Source organism: Phalaenopsis equestris, unplaced genomic scaffold, assembly GCF_001263595.1.
Source record: "Phalaenopsis equestris unplaced genomic scaffold, ASM126359v1 Scaffold000627, whole genome shotgun sequence".
In the NCBI taxonomy this organism is placed as follows: Eukaryota; Viridiplantae; Streptophyta; class Magnoliopsida; order Asparagales; family Orchidaceae; genus Phalaenopsis; species Phalaenopsis equestris.
Genome location: NW_018165067.1, coordinates 121,292 through 141,247, shown reverse-complemented (window position 1 = coordinate 141,247; position 19,956 = coordinate 121,292). Strand labels below are relative to the sequence as shown.

At 35.2% G+C, this 19,956-nt stretch overlaps 1 protein-coding gene across 1 annotated transcript in view; it reads left to right on the top strand.

Annotated features, from left to right (window-relative positions):
* Positions 1–19,561, top strand: part of LOC110030001 (quinolinate synthase, chloroplastic) — a 50,705-nt gene extending 31,144 nt beyond the window's left edge. Inside the window, exons 6-7 of the mRNA XM_020732531.1 lie at positions 18,192–18,353; positions 19,058–19,561. Coding sequence (XP_020588190.1) covers positions 18,192–18,353; positions 19,058–19,132 — 237 coding nt within the window. The 3' untranslated portion in view covers positions 19,133–19,561. The remainder of the gene's footprint in view (positions 1–18,191; positions 18,354–19,057) is intronic.
* The last annotated feature ends 395 nt before the right edge of the window (positions 19,562–19,956 follow it).

The following is a 19,956-nucleotide window of genomic DNA, read 5'->3' as shown; positions in this document are numbered from 1 at the left end:
GGCCGCGGGCAGAAAAATGTCAGGCAAGGACGAACGAGGTCAACTTTCTCTCGCGTGGAGGAGGAGGAGCTCGGTCGGCTCGAGACTGAGAAAGGGAAAGGCCAGACACGCAAACGGGAGAGCGAAGGGAGGCAGAGCTTGGGTGCGTGAGTTTAGGGATTTAGGGCTTAAAGAGGAAAGAAAGGATTTGGTTTATATAAATTGATATATATATATATATATACACTAATTTATATATGATCTATTCACGTGCGGCGTCGTAACAAAATGGGTGTCCTCCCTAGGCAAAATCGACGCGCCGGTGCAGTCTGTTTTGTCATTTGGGGTCGCTCGGACGACGTCATCGACAATCGGGTCAAAAACGCGTCAAAATTCAAATTTCACAAAATTTTGACCCGCGATCAAGTTTACTCGAGTCTTCAACAAATAATAGTGCAAGCGATGTGAATTGTGGCGATCGAACGCGTCGACTCTGCGAATTGCGAAGTTTGTGTGCGCGGGAGTGTGAATTGTGCAAAAGATCACCCTAAGGCTTAAAGGTCCTATAGGGAATCCCTTTTAGGTTTCCTCATGTTGGTTTCATCCTTCTAAGTGTTAGAAATCGATACCACACACGCAAAACTCCAGAAGGGGACAGCAGCGGGTTGAATTTGTAAAATAAGGCGGGTCGCATTTCTAAGGTTCTAAGATAGTCGAAGAGATATCCCTAAGGCTAGATCCTAAACCCTAAAAGGAAGACTAGACCTCGCTAAAAATGAGGTCACAATATGGTGCAGTAGTGAAGATATTGACGTCTGGTAATATGATGGAATATACCAGCAAGACGTTTGGAAAATACTTGTCAGCTCAAGGGATACAACATTAAATTACATGTCCATACACACCAACACAAAATAGAAAAGTAGAGAGGAAGAATAGACACCTTTTAAAGGTATCCCAAAGCATGATGACTGTAATAAATGTCCCAAAACACTTGTGGGAGCTAACAATCTTGATACCTGCTCAATCGATCAATAGAAATCCCTCGAGAGTACTGGACTGGAAGTTTCCTTCTCATATCTTGAGAGGAAATAATATCAGGATGCTTCTGTTGAAAGTATTTGGCTGTGTATGTCTTGTGAAGGACAATAGACCATTAGTAGGGAAGCTGAATCCCAGAGCCGTGAAGTGTGTTTTCATTAGTTATTCTGCTGTCCAGAAGGGGTATATTTGTTGAAGCTACATATAGAAGAGTCTGCTTGTGAGCATTGATGTGTCATTTAGAAAATTCGGACCATTTTACACCTGGGAGGTGACCTCACCCTTTGGTGACTCACAAGATATTGAGTGTGAGGCAAGTGTGGAATCAGTGTTGGTGAGGAATTGGTTCATGAGGAAGTGATGCCTTGTTCTTTAATGAGTGATGAATCGGTTGAGGAGCTGAAAATTAGGAGATAGAGTTCGGAGGTGGTGGGATTTTTGGCCGAGGGGGAGCTGAGGGTGTATATAACGAGGAGGAAACAAGAGGGAACGGTCCCTGTAGTAACACTCCTGCAACAGGTCCCTTCTCCTGGTCTACTTCGACTCTTGAGACACTTACTCTATCCACCTCAAACTCAGAATACACAAGTGATATGATTCTTATTCCTTTTACTTCCAACCCTATGACTTTAAGGAGGACCTCTTGTAATAATGCAGCACATCCTTTAAATCTTTTTGAGAGGGAATGTGATATTGCTCAGTTTGTTTCATACAATAACATATCAACTATACATGGAGCATTCATTGTATATTTGGACATTTTCTCTATACCCAAGTGTTGGCACGTATTTAAGGAGTATCTCAAGTGGAAAGCGGCCATACATAAAGAGCTTGAGGCTCTTAAGGAAAATCAAACATTGGAGATAGTACCACTACCAATGGGAACATAGTTGTTTGGTGCTTGTTGATATTCACAGTAAAAAAAATTCAGAAGGTAAAGTGGAGCAGTATAAGGAACGATTGGTGGAAAAAGATTATAATTAGATGTATGTCATTGGCTATGATAAGTCCTTTGCACTAATGGCGATGATGAGCACTGTGAGGACATTTGTTTCTCTAGCAGTAAATGTTGGGTGGAGATTGCACCAACTCGAAGAGAAGAATGTGTTTCTTCATGGTGAGTTAGTGCATGTGTATATGGAGATACCACCAGGGTTGATACATCAGACAATGGGCAATGTGTGTAGGCTCAAGAAGTTACTTTATGGCTTAAAGCAGTCTCTTCGAGTCTCATTTGACCAGTTTAGAAAAGCTATAGCGGGCTTGTGATATCAGCAGATCAATGTCGATCTTATGGTATTTTTCTGTCAAAATGGAGCTCACATCATTATGCATGCTGTGTATGTTGATGGCGTGATTATCACTGGAGATGTTGAGGCGGAGATTGCTTAACTAAATGTAAGATTGTGCAAAGAATTTGAAGTGAAAATCTTGGATAGCTCAGATACTTTCATGGGATTAAGGTGACCCATGGACAAGTGGGGATAGTCTTGTCTTAAAAAAAGTATGCACTAGATCTCCTCACATAATTGGGTTGCAAATCTGCAATCTTTCCAATTGATCAAAAGACAAAAGTGAGTGCAGAGGCAGGAGAGTCAGTTGATCATGAGAGGTACCAGAGATTGGTGGGTCATCTGATCTATCTTAATCACACTCGTCCCGACATCGCATTTGTAGTGAGCGTGGTGAGCTGCTACATGTATGATCCAAGGAAAGGTCATATGGACGTAGTGTATCATGTTATGAGGTACTTGAAGAGTGCTCTAGGGAAGGGGTTGATTTTCAGAAAGAATGGGCATGTAGGAATTGAGGGTTTTTTTTACTTTAACTAGGCAAATTGTGCGGATGACAAAAGTTTACATCAGCATACTACATGTTCATAGGGGGCAAATGGAAGAGCAATAAACTATCAATAGTAGTGAGGTCAACTACAGAGGCAGAGCACAGGGCCATGGCCTTAGGAGTTGCCAAGATAATGTGGCTGAGAGCCTTGTTGGTAGAGCTTAAGGTGGACCAATGAACTCAAATGAGGTCAGCAATCAGTTTTGCAAACAACTCGGTGTAACATGATAGCACCAAACATGTGGAGATTGATAGGTTCTTATCAAGGAAAAGTTGATTAACATACTCTTGAAGCTAGGTCATTTAGCCACTAGAGAGCAAGTGGTTGATTGCCTCACCAAAGAACTTAGCTCATTAGATTTGTCTAGGTTATGTGACAAGATGGGTATAGTGAATATCTTTTGCTCATCTTGAGGAGTGTTGAGATTTGTATCTAGTTTAGGGCTTTATTTGTAAATTGGAAATACAAAAGAAGTCTAGGGGATCTATGGAATGTAGTAAGAACATCTGAAGACTCCATATGAGCTCAAATCATTAATGAATAGAATAAGTTTTTGAGCAATTTTCATTTCTTCCTAACTATCACTTCACTGAAATAATATTTTGAACATTCAAATAGGTAAGTCAAATTGGAATGACGGGATCGATGGAAGCTTGGGCTTTTTCCCATGGAATTGGATAAGTCATATAATATAATTATCTTGTTAAAAAGATGTTTGCTTTGTGGGATGCATCAGTAGTCTTAAACCATGAAATGAAGTGATTCATTTTAGATATACATCAATTACCAGCATTATATTCTCATTATTACAAGTAATATTAGTTTAGTCAATACTATAGAAAAATAAACCAAGGAGTCAAAGGAGTAGGAAGTAAAGTGTACATGCTAGCACTTGACTAGCAAGGCTAGTAGTAATATTATTTCTTAACAATTGCCAACAAAGCCTGCACTCAAACAAATGTAATGTTTTATCCTTGCCAATATAGGCTACCATGCCACTTGCATGCCTTTCATAAACAATACATTCGTAAAGCGAGGCCTTGGGAATGCGAAGCTTATTAGCCTTTTATAGAATATATGCATTATGGTTGTGGTCATGATAAATCAAGAAAAAGCTGTCACATGCCTACATATTTGTTTCGTATTCTATTTTAATTACACACATTAATATGCATATAGGTCAAAAGGAAACATAAGAGAGTGCATCCGATAGTTTATTTTGAATGCTATGTGCATGCTTCAGGTAAAGTGTAACTCTGTAAATATTCATACCACTTAAAATGTCTATTACTGAACATCTTTTGAGTATTTATGTATTTCAAGTCTCATTGAATAGAAATAAGAATGGTATCATTTGCTGGTAAATAATAGCATTAATATCTAAATTCTTAAGTAAGGGTATAAAATTTTCTGTCATAAATAAAATACTTTTGTCTCGCATTATTCAACATTTCAGTTAGATGACTAGGTGACCGCTAAGAATGCCACTAAAGTTGTCACTAAAGAGACATCACAAGATATCTCAAAAAATTTTCTGAATTTAAGATTTCCTAATTTGTTATGTTGTTATTTTTTTTTGATATGTTTAATATCTATAGCGATAAATGAATTCCAACTTAATATTTTCCTTATGAAAAGGTCCGTAAATGCCAGTAATGGTAATGAAATTCTTAATAAATCATCTATAAAATATAGTTAAATTATAAAGTTTCATAATATTATAGATTGGAGGGGTCAATTAATAATGATTGCTTTGATTTTTTGTGGATCTAATTTAAGTCATTCAAAAGATACCAAAGAGCTAAAACACGACTTTTGACTATAATACTTGATACAAGTGGTCAAGATGCTTAGTTCCCATCAAGTTGTAAATCAATTTCATCAAATTACATGAACAAAACTTACCATTGAATATACTAACCACTTGATTCACTTATCTCATAAAAGATATTGGGCGTAATAGACAAAAAAATTTAGAACAGACCATTCATACTACTCATGAGATATATTAAATGTTGTGTTTTATTTATACCTGGGATGGATTCAGATTTTGTGTTGCTCATTGTTAGTGGTACTCATTGCGCAATTGTATTTTGAAAAAATACAGTGACCCTGGTATCATTCAAACATTTTATTTAATCTTGGTATGTTCAATTTGTATTTTGTAGAGATTTTATTTATGACATAACACGCTCATCACGTGAAAACAATCATTCTGTTTTGCGTTAATAGCATGGTGGCAACATATAAACTTAAACTCTCATAGAAATCCTTCAAATTTTGAGCTCAACATGCTCTATAGTTTTTATTCTATAATTCAATAAACATGGTAGCTAAAGTATAAAACCAATGTCATATTAAATATCTCCATCATTAGAGAAAGCTTATCCGACACTTCATCAAGAGTATTGTTTTGAAATTCTAGTAATATAACCTTAACAAGCATGTAGTTTTTAGAAGTATGAGATTATGTGACTGGTAGAAATAGTATGCTTGACTTGACGATAATCCTCTAGATTACCTTTTGATGACAAAATATGAAACTAGAATTGAACTATAGTGGGTTGGAACAGCGTTGGCCTTTGTTGAAACCTTAAATAGTTTAGCGAAGTGAAATGTAGTTGCTGGAATGCCAACAATAAGCAATCATCTAGCCTTAAGGGTTTGTTTCGGAGTACTTTTCACATCAAATCTAAATTTTTATGGTTGCTTGGATGAGGGCTTAAGAACATTTATGCTATAAAGCCAAAATTATGAGTAATTTTTTTTCCCTCCTATAATGGATAACATTCATGCCATAAAGCCAAGGTGACCTGGAGGCTATGTGCAACATCCATAAGGTGAATATTAAACCAATACTTGTCTTCGTAACTATCTATTTGGATAAGAACTCAACAGCATTTGGTAAAATGTAAGGTCTGGTTCACCAAAGTAATATAGAAAGGAGTACTTTGTGGTTCCACTTTTAACTCAACTAAGTAAATCTGTTTTTGAGATAACATTATTGAATTGCCCCCATCAATGACTACTTTTTGATTGCAAATGAACCGAGCTGAAACAAATTAGAGTTTTTTCAAGCTCAAGCTCATTTACCAAATGAATGTTCAAGCTCGACTAGAACTCGATTCTAGATTTTATAATATTGCTTGAACTTGGCTCATTTATATTTAGGTTTGTTCGTGCTTGGTTTGAGCTTGACTCACACCAATTCATTTTGTAATTAGAAGTTCTAAAAAATTAGCTTATTTGGAAATATAAACGAGTATTATTGAGCCTTAATAAGTCAAGCTCTTTGAGCATAAAATATATTATTTTAATTTTAAGAAGTCTTTAAAATATTTTTAAAATACCATATGGTGAAAGTTCCCACCAAGATGAGCTTATTTAAAGTGAATAATTAGTATCCCCATCAACCAAATGAGTTACGAATATAAGCAATGTAATCTTTTTATTTTACATTTGGCAACTTTTTTGCCGCGACGCGGCCTCTTGACGAGAATTTCGGGTGTTTGGGACGACGTCTTTACCGCGGCGAGCCACATTTTTCCTGTAATGCAGGCCATGTGGTCGAACCCACGACCCACATTTCATACTCTCCTTTCACACTGTTGCCCCTTTTTGGCGAACCATTGTGTGCCCTAACTAGCGTTCGTCATCTGCGATCTCTCGTCCTCCGAGTTCCTCTTCTCCTTCTCGTTTCTTCGTCTCCTGCTCACCCTCTACGATCTACCATCCTGGTTCCTTCCGTTCCCTGTGGTAAGCATCGATTGCTATCATTTTTATGGAAGATTACATACATACCACTTCAATTCTGATGCACTCACCTTCTGCACTTTTTATGGAATTTTACATACATATCACTCAATTCTTGAGTAAATTACTATGATGTCGTTTTCACAGAAGATTACATACATGCCACTCAATTTTGCCGCAGTTACATATCTTCCATCTAAACTGTGCTTATTTATGGAAGTTTACATACGTACCACTCAATTCTTGAGTAGTTTGATGTCGTTTTCTTATGTTCAAATGGTGTTTGAGTGGCTATTAGTTTGCTGCCATTTTTATGGAAGATTACATACATACGACTCCATTCTTGAGTACTTTTTTATGAGTCTTTAATGTTAAAATGGTGTTTCTTTTATGAAACGAAAGGTTTAGGTTGGTGTACATGTTAAAAGTAATGTTTAGATGTTGGATATGTAAATACATACAAATTTGGTGGTATGTATGTGAATGCTAATTTTTGTTTTACACTATTGGTGTTGTGGCTTGATGTTGTGGTATGATAGGTGGTGTTGTGTGGTGTCGTTGTGGCTGTGGGTGATAGTGGTTTGATGCTGGCTATGTCTGTGCTATGATGGATGGTGTTGTGCGGTGTTTGATGTTGGTTGTGGTTTGATGTTGGATGTGACTGTGGGTGGTTTTGTATTGGTCAGTGTTGTGGTTTGCTGATGAGATGATGGTTGTGGGTTGGGGCATATGGTTGTGATTTGCCGATGAGATGGTGGTTGTGGGTTGGGGCATATGATTGTGCTTTGTTGATGGAATTGTGGCTGTGAGTTGGGGCACATGTGTGTGGTATGATGGTGTGATGGTGACTGTGAATTGGGGCATATGGTGTGATATGCAGGTGGGATGGTGGTTGTGGGTTGGGGATATGGTGTGGTTGTGATTTGATGTTGGTTGTGACTGTGAGTGGTTTTGTATTGTTTGATCTACGATTAAAAAGCACAAAATGAGAATTGCAACTGCTGCATGCTTGATCTACAAATATTACAACTTGTACATTGATAGGTCTCCATGCATGACATCTTCATATGTTAGGGACAAATGGGTTGGGGAGTTGCTTGCTGGCCACCCAACTAGATCTAGCAATATGTTATGCATGAGACAGACAGTAAATCATTGTAATCTATGAACAGTTATTTTGCTAATTAGTTTAGATATAACTGAGGTTAGACAGTTTGGTTTAAATTGTTTCAATTGACCTTTTTCTGATTTTTTGGAACTAAGATGATAGTGGCAGCAGTAAAATATAAACCCGGATCATCTCTTTTGAAATAACTTTGGATTGCTCCAATCACTTCCTTTCTAATGATAATCCAACATTTCAGATAGAAATCAAATGTAGAACCATCAAGCTCTGTTGCTTTATTGCAGTCTGTACTTTTAAATGCACATAAAATCTCCTCCTCATCATGAATTATACAGAGGCTAAGGTTGCTGATATATTTCCTCGCCTCCCTAAATAGATCATAATCCATTGTAGTATCCAACTCCTCAGAAGAGAACATACTAGTGAAATAATCAACAACACTTTCCTCCAACTTTCCCTGATCAGTAATCCAGTCCCCATTGACATCTTTAATTCTCAGACCAGTGTTTAGGCTTCCTTTCTTTTTTATACACAGATGGAAATACATTGTGTTTCTGTCACTTTCTTTAAAATGAGTCTTCCCCGTTTTCTGTTGAAGTAGTTCCTCCTCCCATTTAACAGCTTTTAGTAGTTTTTTGTGAGCCTCAGTTAATTCCTTCCCCACTAGACCCCTCCCTCATCTAGTTTTTCCAGCTGCTTCTCCCTTCCCTCTGCCTGAACTACTTTTTTGTAAACATCCGCAAACACATCCCAATTCCAACTTCTTAACGTATTTGCCACTTTTTTATGTAGCTGCCAAAGTACATACCAGTCATTGCCCACAACATTACATTGCCAATTATTTTTTACCACACTTAGGAAGTCATGATGCTTTGACCAAAAATTTAAATACCTGAAATGGTATTTACTAAATTGTAGGAAATGAGCCACGGTGAATAGAATGGGTTTATGATCCGAGTCAGAGCTACTCAACTGTTGCAACCTTGATACATTGTAGGAGTTCATCCAAGCTTGGTTAGCAAAACATCTAGCAAACCTTTCCAATACAGTTTCTCTCTTCCATATGAATTTAGAGTAATAATATCTCATATCAAACAAATTCACCTCCTCCACAGCTTCATTGAATTTATGCATAAGAGATAGTACCCTTTTCCCACCCAGTTTCTCAAAGCTGTTCATAACCTATTGAAATCACCCCTTACTATCCAACTATCATTTAGCAAAGTCCCCACAACAACAAATTTGTTCCATAACTCATATCTAGCTGTAGAGATGGTGCTAGCATAAACAAAAGTGGGCCAACTACAGTAGTTCTCCTTTTCAAAATAAACATGAATGAATTGAGTATCATCAGTAATAACTATCAGAGAAACATCTTTTTCCCAAAAAGCCAAATTTTATTGTTAATATTCCCAACAAAATTATACCTACTAAGTCTCCTTAACAATTTATTTTTAGATGAGTAAGCCATAGGTACCAAAACAACAAAACAATCTACTTTATGGATCCTACTCAGATATTTGAGCCTCTCAAAGAAATAGGGATCCACTATTCCACTGATTTTCCATATTAGAAAATTAAATATTTTGTGGCATTTTAACCCTCCTAAATGCTCTAGTTAGGGTATTCAAATACTCTCCATCAAAAAAGTATCGATTCACCTTGATATTACCTTCCTTTAAATGCGTTGGCTCATTTTTACCTCTCTTCTTCTTCTTATATGTCTAAATTCTCCACTCATTATCTAACACATTTTGCATGCCCTCCACAACTTCATCTCCCTGAACAGGTGCTAGCGACAAGCACCATATGTCTCCAAGACAGGATCCAGAGCCACATCAGCACCCCTATGCCCAATACCCAACTCAGCCTCCTCAAGCCCCTTGGCAGCCACAACAACACTAACCGCCGCAAGTCTTCCTACACCAGAGCCTCCCACCTCCTCATGAACACCAAGCTCCACCCCATTAATTTCCCCCAAAAGCTCTTTCATCCCTATCTCCTTATCTTTTATCACATTCCCTCTTTTGCGAATCAAATCAAATTTTAGTTCAGGGTACAAAATGTAGCAGTTATCACAAGAGTGCCCAATCATACGACAGTTAGTGCAATATAAAGGATGCTGCACAATGATGACTTTTTGTCAATAACCATTGTGTACAGATCCTATGCATACCTCCTCTGCTGCAATTTGTACTATGTCTCTCTCCACTAAAACCCGTGTGTTTTTGGTCTATTTAGGTTGAACGTTGGTGCATACATTTTTAGTGGCCTTCCATATATAGCTATGATAAAGAATATGATTTCATGATTGAACAAATGTAGTTTTAATCTCGATAATCGTATCCACACTTGAACTATTGGAGGTTCTGTCTGGGGGTCAAAATCCACAGACCAGTTAAGTAGTTTCATAGCTTTGGTGTCAATCCTCATAATTTTCCTCGCAAACAATCTTGCATAATCTTCTTCACTTGATAATTGAATGAGTATCTACCTTCCATCCAATAAACCTATCTTCCAACTACACGCCAACTTCAAACCTTCAAGCTCCCTTCGGATAACCTACAACTTGAGATGCCCATGAAGAAACTTCCCTACCAAGGCCAAGCGACAAGAATAAGCCAAGTTGACATTATCGTTATCTAAAAGGAAAATAGCTGGTTTGCCATCCTTCTTCCCAGGCTTCCTTACAAATGATAGATAACCACCTGAAAGGGAGTCATGGAACCCTTGTGGAAACACAAGAGTACTAGAAACCCCAATCTTATTAGCTCCACCTGCAATTGCTTCAACAAAGGACCGCACCATGAAGCTTAAACGTTCAAGCCACGGTCAGAAACACTATCAAAGACACCAAGAGTTGCAAACCGTAGCAGAGCCTCCAACCGCCTTCATCTTATCTTCCTTCGTCGAAACCTTGCAGAGGGAAACAACATTGTTCAGCTTGCGTGTAAAGGGAGGAAGCGTTGTTGTCTCGGCTTGCTGGGAAGGAGCCGACGGGGTCGTACACCTCACCTCCTTTGGACGCTATATATATATATATATTTTTTTTTTTTGAAAAAGCCCAAGGGCTAATATATTAAAGATAAAAATACAGATATGTTTGTATGGGTGGGCCTAAACACCCAACATGAATATATTCATATCTAGAATATATATATTATAAACTTTTAATAATTTCTAAATTTATATCGCATGAATATATTCATATCTAGAATATGCACATACTTATATATTTATTAATGGTTAATCGGGTAGCAAGCGTTATGTCAAGTCTTAATTGAGCTTCTTATGAGTTTGTTTATGAGTTTTAATATATTATGTGAATTAAGCAACCAGTTGTTCAAGCTTTTTCATTTAACAACTCATGTGTTTATAAAAATACTTCAAGCTTCTTCGATCAAATAATCGAAGAATCATGATTGCACTCTAATTGAACCGATTCACGACTTATCAAATGCTCAATTCATTTGCAACTTTAACTAACCCTTTTGATTTTATGTTTCATATATCTAGTAAATGGTTGTGTGTTTTCAATCCCTAGGAGTGGCTGGAATTGTGAAAATTTATTTTACAACATTCAGTTGGCTCTGCTATTGTTGATATCCCGAATATCCCCAGTATTTAGAGGCTTGTTATCAATTATAACCTCAGGGTCATCTTTTGGTTTATTTAAATTTAAATTCTGTTGTCTATTGAAAGATTAATGTGATGGCATCATTTGATAGTATGACGTTTTGGCAACACTTTAAGCAAGCTAATGTGAAATGGTTACGTGGTTATCAAATACATTCCCTCAGTGTCATCAAGCTTGAGATTTAGAAACATAACCTTAATCATTTGTGCAGATTGGAGTATATAATCAATTTAGTATGCAACCAAGAGTTTTCAAACCGAGTTGAAATGGCTGACGTCCTATAAATTAGTGTTAAAGATTATATGAGGAAAGCATATCATATTTTTTCTTGTTCAAAGGCCATTTGATAGGCATATTAATGTTATCGAGATTTTATAAATACACCTCTAATCTCATGCCAGGATAAAGGACATTGATAAATCCATTATTCAGTTGCCATTAATCTCTGCAGATTTCACACATTGATGCAAGATCCTCAAATTGATTTAGGAACACCTTATCTATAAATGAAGGGAACCTTAGCATATTGTTTTATATGGTGGAATGGGAAACACACATTCCTTAAAATTCCTATCACTTCAACTCAAACATTGGGTAGATTCATATATTTAACATTATCAGAATTTAGAAACTTTTCATTTGATATCTTCAATTTCTTAATTTCTATTTTTTGTAGTTTCTTCTATTAGAATTTTCTTTATTGGTAATTCTAATTTCCTATTCCTATCATGGGGATTTTGTGTCTTTCCTAATGTGGTGTCCTAATGTGGTGTCTTCCCCTACTATTTATCTTGTAGCTGAGTCTTTGAAAATTTAAGAGGAATAATTATTCTTAGACTCTTAAAACCTACTTGGTATCAACGCCCACTATTGCTTGTGAAACTCCCTCGTGAGAAGCCTTAGCTTCGCTCCCGCCTCTCCTAGGCTGATTCAATATCGTCATCTTCGTGACCGACCCCTCACGATACAGTCACAATTAGAGCTAGTTGGGAAGGCAATGATTGGTTTGCACGTTCAAAGACATGACCCCCACGATACAGTCACAAGTAGATATAGATGGGAAGGCAACGATCAAATCGTGGCATTTAGAGACCTGTGCCCTCGTGATATAGATGTGATTAGAACTAGCTGAGAAGGAAATGACTGGATTGCGGTGATCAAAGTCCTAACTCTCGTTACTGTAGAGGCAATGCTGTGTTTGACCTTAGTTGTTGGTTTAAGGATTTTGTTGTCGTCCTCAGATATGTGCAGAAGAGGGAAAGGAGTAGTCGGTAAGCATGGAAGAGGGACATATGATAGCTTTAGTAGCAGCTTCCACACGGTTTCGCCATCGAGGACTTCAATTCTTCTATGACAGGTTTTCTTCGACTACAGGTTTCTCCACCTTGTTGAGCTATTCTCTTTTGAATTTTGATGTTGCTTTTCGGCTCTTAGTTTCTTTTTATCAGGACATGTTTCAGGTTTCTTTTGTGCATCCATCTTTTTTCTCTTTCTACTCAACCGATTTCTCGGTGATAGGTTTTTTCTGTACAAGTTTTTTTCTCAACCTTTGGGGATAATAAAATTGAAGATCTAAAGATGAATGTTATCGGATATACTGAGATTGATCCTTCTTCACCGAGTTCTCCTCCACTGCACTCTTAGTCGCCAAATTAACTCACAATCAAAATCCACTCGTGATTTTGTCCCATCCTCTTCTCTCCTCGATTGATGTTGTACCAGTCAGCAATGACTGGTGTCCAAAGAAAGTCAACATTTTATATTGGTTTAAGTAATTTCAAAACCACTTTGCCCTAACCGTGGTGGTGCGGCATTGCAAAAATTATGGCATAGAATGGAGACATGTTAGAAGCTTAATGGTAAACTTTCAATTTGGAAATCAAAATATAAGAGCATTTCAAGCCACTGTCGAGGAAAACTAATGGGCCTTCCACAAGCCTAGATGCAAACCATTTCACCAAGGAGCAATTAAAGCCCCTGTACAAATTAATTCAATCTCCAAACACTAACTCCATGTTGCCCTTAAGTACAAAAGGGTAAATCTTTAGCCTTTGTATTGTTAGATGTTAATTCTAACTTGATTCATTCTTGCATAATTGATTCTGACAGAACTAATCACATGAGTGATTGTTCAAAATTATTCGTCCTATAGATCTTGTGCATGTAATAAAAAGGTCAAAATTGTATATGGGTCACCATCAGTAATTTTCGGGATAGGAACAATCAAACTCAACTCATTGTTAACCCTTCACGACGTGGTCCATATTACCAATTTGTCTCATAATTTATTGTCCTTTAGTAAAATTACTTTTGATCATCACAATTAAGCTAATTTCTACTTTTCTTGTGAGTTGTGAGAATTGACCATTAGAAAGATGATTGGCAGTGCTAAAGAAAACGATGCATTATATTATTTTGATGATGAACTTAATGCGAATAGATACTGTCAAAGTACTTGTTTTAATTCTGAGTTTATTTCTAAAGTCAATGATATTATGCTATGAAATTATAGGTCAGGTCATCCTATTTTTCAATATTTAAAATTCTTATTTCTCAATTTTCTTAAAATTAAAACTTAAACTTGTCATCTTTCCTTTGTAAAGTTTGTTAGTTTATCAAACATCATCATGTTTTTTCCTCCCCAAATTTACAAATCAACTACATCGTTTACTCTAATTCATATTGATATATGCGGTCTTTGAAACATCTCACACTCAAGGAAAAAATGGTTTGTGGCCTTTATTAATTATCATACAAGGTTAAATTGGGTGTATTTAATGAAGAAATTCAAGTGGAAATAATTTTTAAAATTCCTACACTATGGTATAAACACAATTTCAATAAAATTATTCAAATATAATGAGTAATAATGGCTGAGAGTATTTTAAAAATATTTTCATCAAAGTTCTGATGTCGATACCTCACAACATGATATGACTGAAAGAAAAAAACAAACATTTAGTGGAAGTTGTTCGGACAGCTCTATTTACAAATTAGATGTCAAAATATATATGGTGTGAAGACGTTCGTACTGCTACTTTCCTCATTAATAGAACATCCAATAAGACTTTAAACTCTGAAATATATTTTGATGTTTTCCCAAAATTTACCGAATAATTTGGCTCTCATCTTTCTTAAATTTAAAGATATTTGGGTGTACTATATTTTTTCACATTAGTAGTCATAATCAAGGAAAACTTGAACTCCGAGCCAAATAATATTTTTGTTGGTTATGCCCCTACTCAAAAGGGGTATAAATATTTTGATCATTTTTTTAAACAAATATTTGCTATAATTAAGTCACATTTTCTTAATTATAACACTTCTATACACCTCATGGTCAAGGGGAGACAACAAATATTCGACTACTATTTATCAAAAAATTTTTACAAACCGAAATGTTTCAAAATAATATATTCCTAAACTTGATTGTTTAACCTTAAAATCCAAGGTATATTATATCAGGAGGAAGTGAATCGAGTTTTTTATATATTGAAGATGATTATTATCTTCCTATGTCATCTTATGATGTTTATAATCTTATAATAACTAACAAATATAAAACAGAAAAACTACGATATTGGTACCATTTGACATTATTTACTCGTGACAAAAGCAAAACTCAAAACAAAGTCCTCCAGGTAATGTCCTCACTAAGCCTTTATCCTATGATCAATCTACTTAATATTTGAGTTCTGTTTCTTCAAGTTCTAAACCTGAGTCTATCCCTAATCCTAAATCTAATAATTGTACTCTTCCCATTGTTTTTTGTAAGGAAGTGAGGTCTTGCACATAACATCCATTGTCAGGGGTATACATAAGAACAAGGAGATTATAAAATATTCTTAAGACATTCAAAGGATGGGAAGATAGCCATATTGATTGTGTATGTGGTTGATATAATTCTCATAGGAGATGACATATATGAAATGAACTGGTTGAAAACTTTGGCCTCTTTAGTTTTTGAGACCAAGAACATAGGATCTTTGAGGCATTTGTTTGGCATGGAGGTTGCTAGATCAAAGAAAATGATTGTTGTTTCCCAATGGAAGTATGTTATTGATCATCTAAAGGAAATTGAGGTGGCTGGTTGTAGGTCTTCAGACACTCCAATTGATTCTAATAAAAAATTGGGAGATGGGAATGAAGGTACCTAATGAATAAAACTCCATATCAAAATTTTGGTAGGAAAACCGATATACTTATCACGTACATTGCCAAACAGCCTTTTCTATAAGTTTGTTAAGTCAATTTATGTTTTCACTTTATGAGAAATACTTTTTGAAGCAGTTAACAGGATTCTCATATACCTAAAATGTATACCAGTCAAGGGCTTACTCTTTCAGAAGAATACACAATATAATATCAAGGCATACACTGGTGCAAATTTAGCAGGCTCAACTATTGATAGGAGATCGATGTCCGGATACGGTACTTTTATCTAGGAAAATTTGGTTACATGACAAAGTAAGAAATAGAATGTGATGGCAATGAGTAGTGTTGTGGTAAAATAACATGCTATGGCTAATGGAGTAGGTGAGATATTATGGCTGATGAGAATTATTGAAGAGCTGGAAATTTTGATAAACATTCCAATGAAGATGTATTGTGAAAATAAAGTTGCCTTCAACATTGTAGAAAATTTCGTTCTACATGATCACAAAAACATGTGAACATCGATCGACACTTCATAAAAGAGAAGATTGATTGTGTAGCTTTTTGGATGTCTTTTACTCCGACAACGCAATAATAATAATAATATATATTTTCACCAAAGGACTTTTCAGGCCTAGTTTTGAGTTCCTTATAATCAAGTTCAGCATGATAGCTATCTATACTCCAACTTGATGGGGGTGTCGAATTTTAGGAATTTCTGCTTTTGATATGTTCTATTTTTATTATTTCTTTTTTTTAGCAGTTTCTATTTTAGAATTATCTATTATTTGTAATTCTTATTTATTTTTTCTAGCATGGGAATTTTGTGACTGATTTGGTCGCTTTTCTAATGTTGTGGCCTTCCCTTGCTATTTATTATATAACCGAGTCTTAGGAAATTGAAGAGGAATAATCATTTTTTCACTCCCAAAATCTACAACTATTATGAATAATATTATTTCAAATCATTTCACTAATTTTTCCAATGTTATTTTGGCAAAATTGACACTCTTGGTGTCATCCTTTTTAGGCCAAGCAAAGAATAGTCTTCCATCTCAAAATTTTAATCTATTTAAACATTGAGGTGAGTGCATCAATTTTGATTCTTTAGATAGGACAGTGATAATCATTAATCGTATAATCATCTTTGATAGTTTGTGCTCTTAGTGGGGGCATCTTTGCACTAATATTTTCGTTTAAAGGGATTGTTTTAATCAATAATATTATCACAAATGCGATGTTATTAAGTTAAAATAGATCTCATAGATTGCGCAAGATAAGTGGATTTCTCAAATAAGTCAACAAGTATTTTAGAATTAGAATTGTAAGGTAGAGAATTTTATGGATAGTAGCTAGTCTAATATTGGATGCCTTATTAGCTCCTATTTGTGCAAATAGATTTTTAATTATTTATTGGGAAAATTACATGATAGGTAAACCCACTTCTTATGGATTTACCTATCTTACATCTAAACTTTCATTTTTACTCACATAGCACTTTACCTATGGATGGAAATACAGATTTGACTATTAAAAGATGGTAATGAGTGCTATTTTTCATATGATGTTTGTAATTATAAAAATTTGGGTGTGAGATGGGTAAATATGAAATTTTGGGTGTTATGTATGTAAAAGCTCCTTATTTATTTTAGGGTGTTCATATTAGCCTCTAGCCTATTAGTGCTTTATGTAAGGTCATTTTTTGAAGAGGGACTTTTTGTTGTACTCAAGGTTATTTGTAATAATTTCCTTAAATTATCCATTTTGGTAATGGTATTCATCAAAATTATTTTAAACTTATCACTAAAGTGTTTGATATAATTGAAAATAATAATGAAAAATTGGGCACGTGCAATCTAACAGGCTATCTAAATGATATTCAAACATATTTGCTTTATTTATTAGCTTACTTCTGTGCAAAAATAATGAATATTCTCTATAGATATAGGATTGAGAAGTAGCTACATCTGTGTGCCGAACTTAGCTGGAACTCAAAATATTTTTAATTCAGTATGACTTGAGTTGCATTTTGATTTTTGCTGGTTTGAAATGACTTTATTTTGTGCCAACCAAAAAATTGAAAAGAACTAATTTTTCTTTTATTATTAAAATAAAAAGTTGGCAAAAGCATTTTATTGACTCCTCACTATTAGCACTTCATTCCTACGATACTATTTTCATTCTAATTCAAATCCTAGTAGATCAAATCCATGTTTACTTGAAATGATTCAAAATTGAATAGCACATAATTCGAGTTCACATATATTTATAGTTGATTTGAATCAAATTTTGAGCCACCCTAAGCAAAACTAACTTGAAATTTTGTTCAAGCGAAGTATTTGGCTTGGAGTCGAAATGAAATGATTTAGAGTCAATTTTGCATAATCTCAAAACCCAGCTGTGTTGTATAGAACAATGTGGAGACTTAAGACACATAATATAAAATTGCAAATGGACAGACAACTCCCTGATAATGAAATTAAAAGAGGCAAAAAAGAAAGTTTAGAGGAGCTATGGTAGTAATACTAGTTAAAAAATTCTTCAGTGAAATTTTGCAAAAATATTGCTAGCTGGATACTAATTTTCTTATTTTGACATCCATCTTTCTTCCTTATATTGACAAATGCTTATTTTACCGCCTGTTTTCGGTTTTGCAGATGAACTCTCTTGAAGCTCTGCTGCAGGTTTGCCACCAACTTCCTGAAAGAAATTATAGTCTTTTGGCTTATCGAACAAGAAGAATCAATTCTACTACTCCACTTGGACGATCCATTGCCAAGGTTGGATGCGAACCAATCTTGCATATGAGGCATTTTCAGGTCAGCCATCTATGCATTCATGCACAATAAATTTTAGGGGGATTTACGTACTTAGCATTCAAAATTATTAATATTACATATCTCACATGAAAGCGTATATTTATCCATGATATGCAGCCTCAGCAGTATTCCTGAGTATGTAATATTAATAATTTTAGGTGCTATGTAAATTCTCTTATTTTTCTTCATCAACCCAGTTCTCTTTCCACTTACCCCAAGATCAATGCCAAAACTGACATGTAATCGCTCTGTCAAAATGGTAATAAGTGTTCCCAGGTTTAGAACATTAATGTACTATATACCCAGTTCATAGAAATAGTGTATGATTCATCTATTCTTTTATATTTATATATTTTCTAAGAGAAAAAAGGATAATCAATGATGCTCTCACCAGTGCAAAATTTGGGGAGAGATTGATTGATGTACATAATCCTTACCAAGAACATATTCTCTTTATTTTATCAGTTTTTATTTTTATATTCCAACTTATGCTAATTATTTGGTTCTTAAATGACTGGATTACTAAATTTACATTTTCCCTACTTATAACTTACCAATACATTTCTCGGAACTTAGAAGCTCCTTAAGAATGGTTTTTCATTTCCCTTCTCTTGTGTTGCATGTTTTGAACCTTGAACCCCAATTTAGAGACCAAAATGCAATACTCATTACCTTTATCCATTTTCATTTATATGTGACTTCAGGCCACGGGAAGATTGTCTGAGAAGCTTGTTTGTCAGATTCTTGGTCAGTCTATTGAGGAGGCCGTAGCTTCGTGATAGTTACTTCTGCAGAAGATAACATTTCAATCACTGACTTGGCCAATACACACCCCACGGAAGACAGCACAAATTTAAAGAGGTTGATTTCGTGAGATATTTGCCAAATCAATTATTATTGTTCCTTCCATTGTTGCAGAAGCTTGCCTTTCATTTTTTGTCATTGAACCGTTTTCCATATTTCTTAGTTTGAGTGTTGGTCTGTTTAATCATAAGATTTGACTAGTGTCAAAATTGTTTCATCGAAGATAGGAAAAGGTAGAAAGGTTTATATACATGTAAAATAATGATGTCAAAATTGCTTCATCAAATATAGGAAGGCATATAAAGGTTTATATATATATATGCATGTAAAATATTGGATGTGAGGCCTATTGTAAGATTAATAAACTTGCGGACCACATCCATTACGGAGCTTTGCCTGCTGTCGGTGCTAGATGTAATCTGATTGTACTCGTTCTTCATTACTATATTTATATATATATTTTTTATGGAAAACATGTTTGAACTACTTTGACCAGAATAGTATGAGTCTGATCGAAGATAGAGAGCATAGATTGGAAGGAAAAAAATATCTTTACAGATCAAGAGAAAGAGGGCTCCATATTTCAAATCTTGTCTTCCTTCGCGATCAAAATATTGTTTTGAGGTTTTACTAAATAAATGAATATTTGTATTTCTTTTTTATCTTTCCCTGTTTATGTAATGCCAGGAAATATTTATGTTGGCTTTGGCGGATGTTTTGTCTTCTTACTACCTTGTCTTAAACAATCACTTTTCATGATGAGTTATTTCGATTGGCTTGGATCTGTTTTTTCCTCATT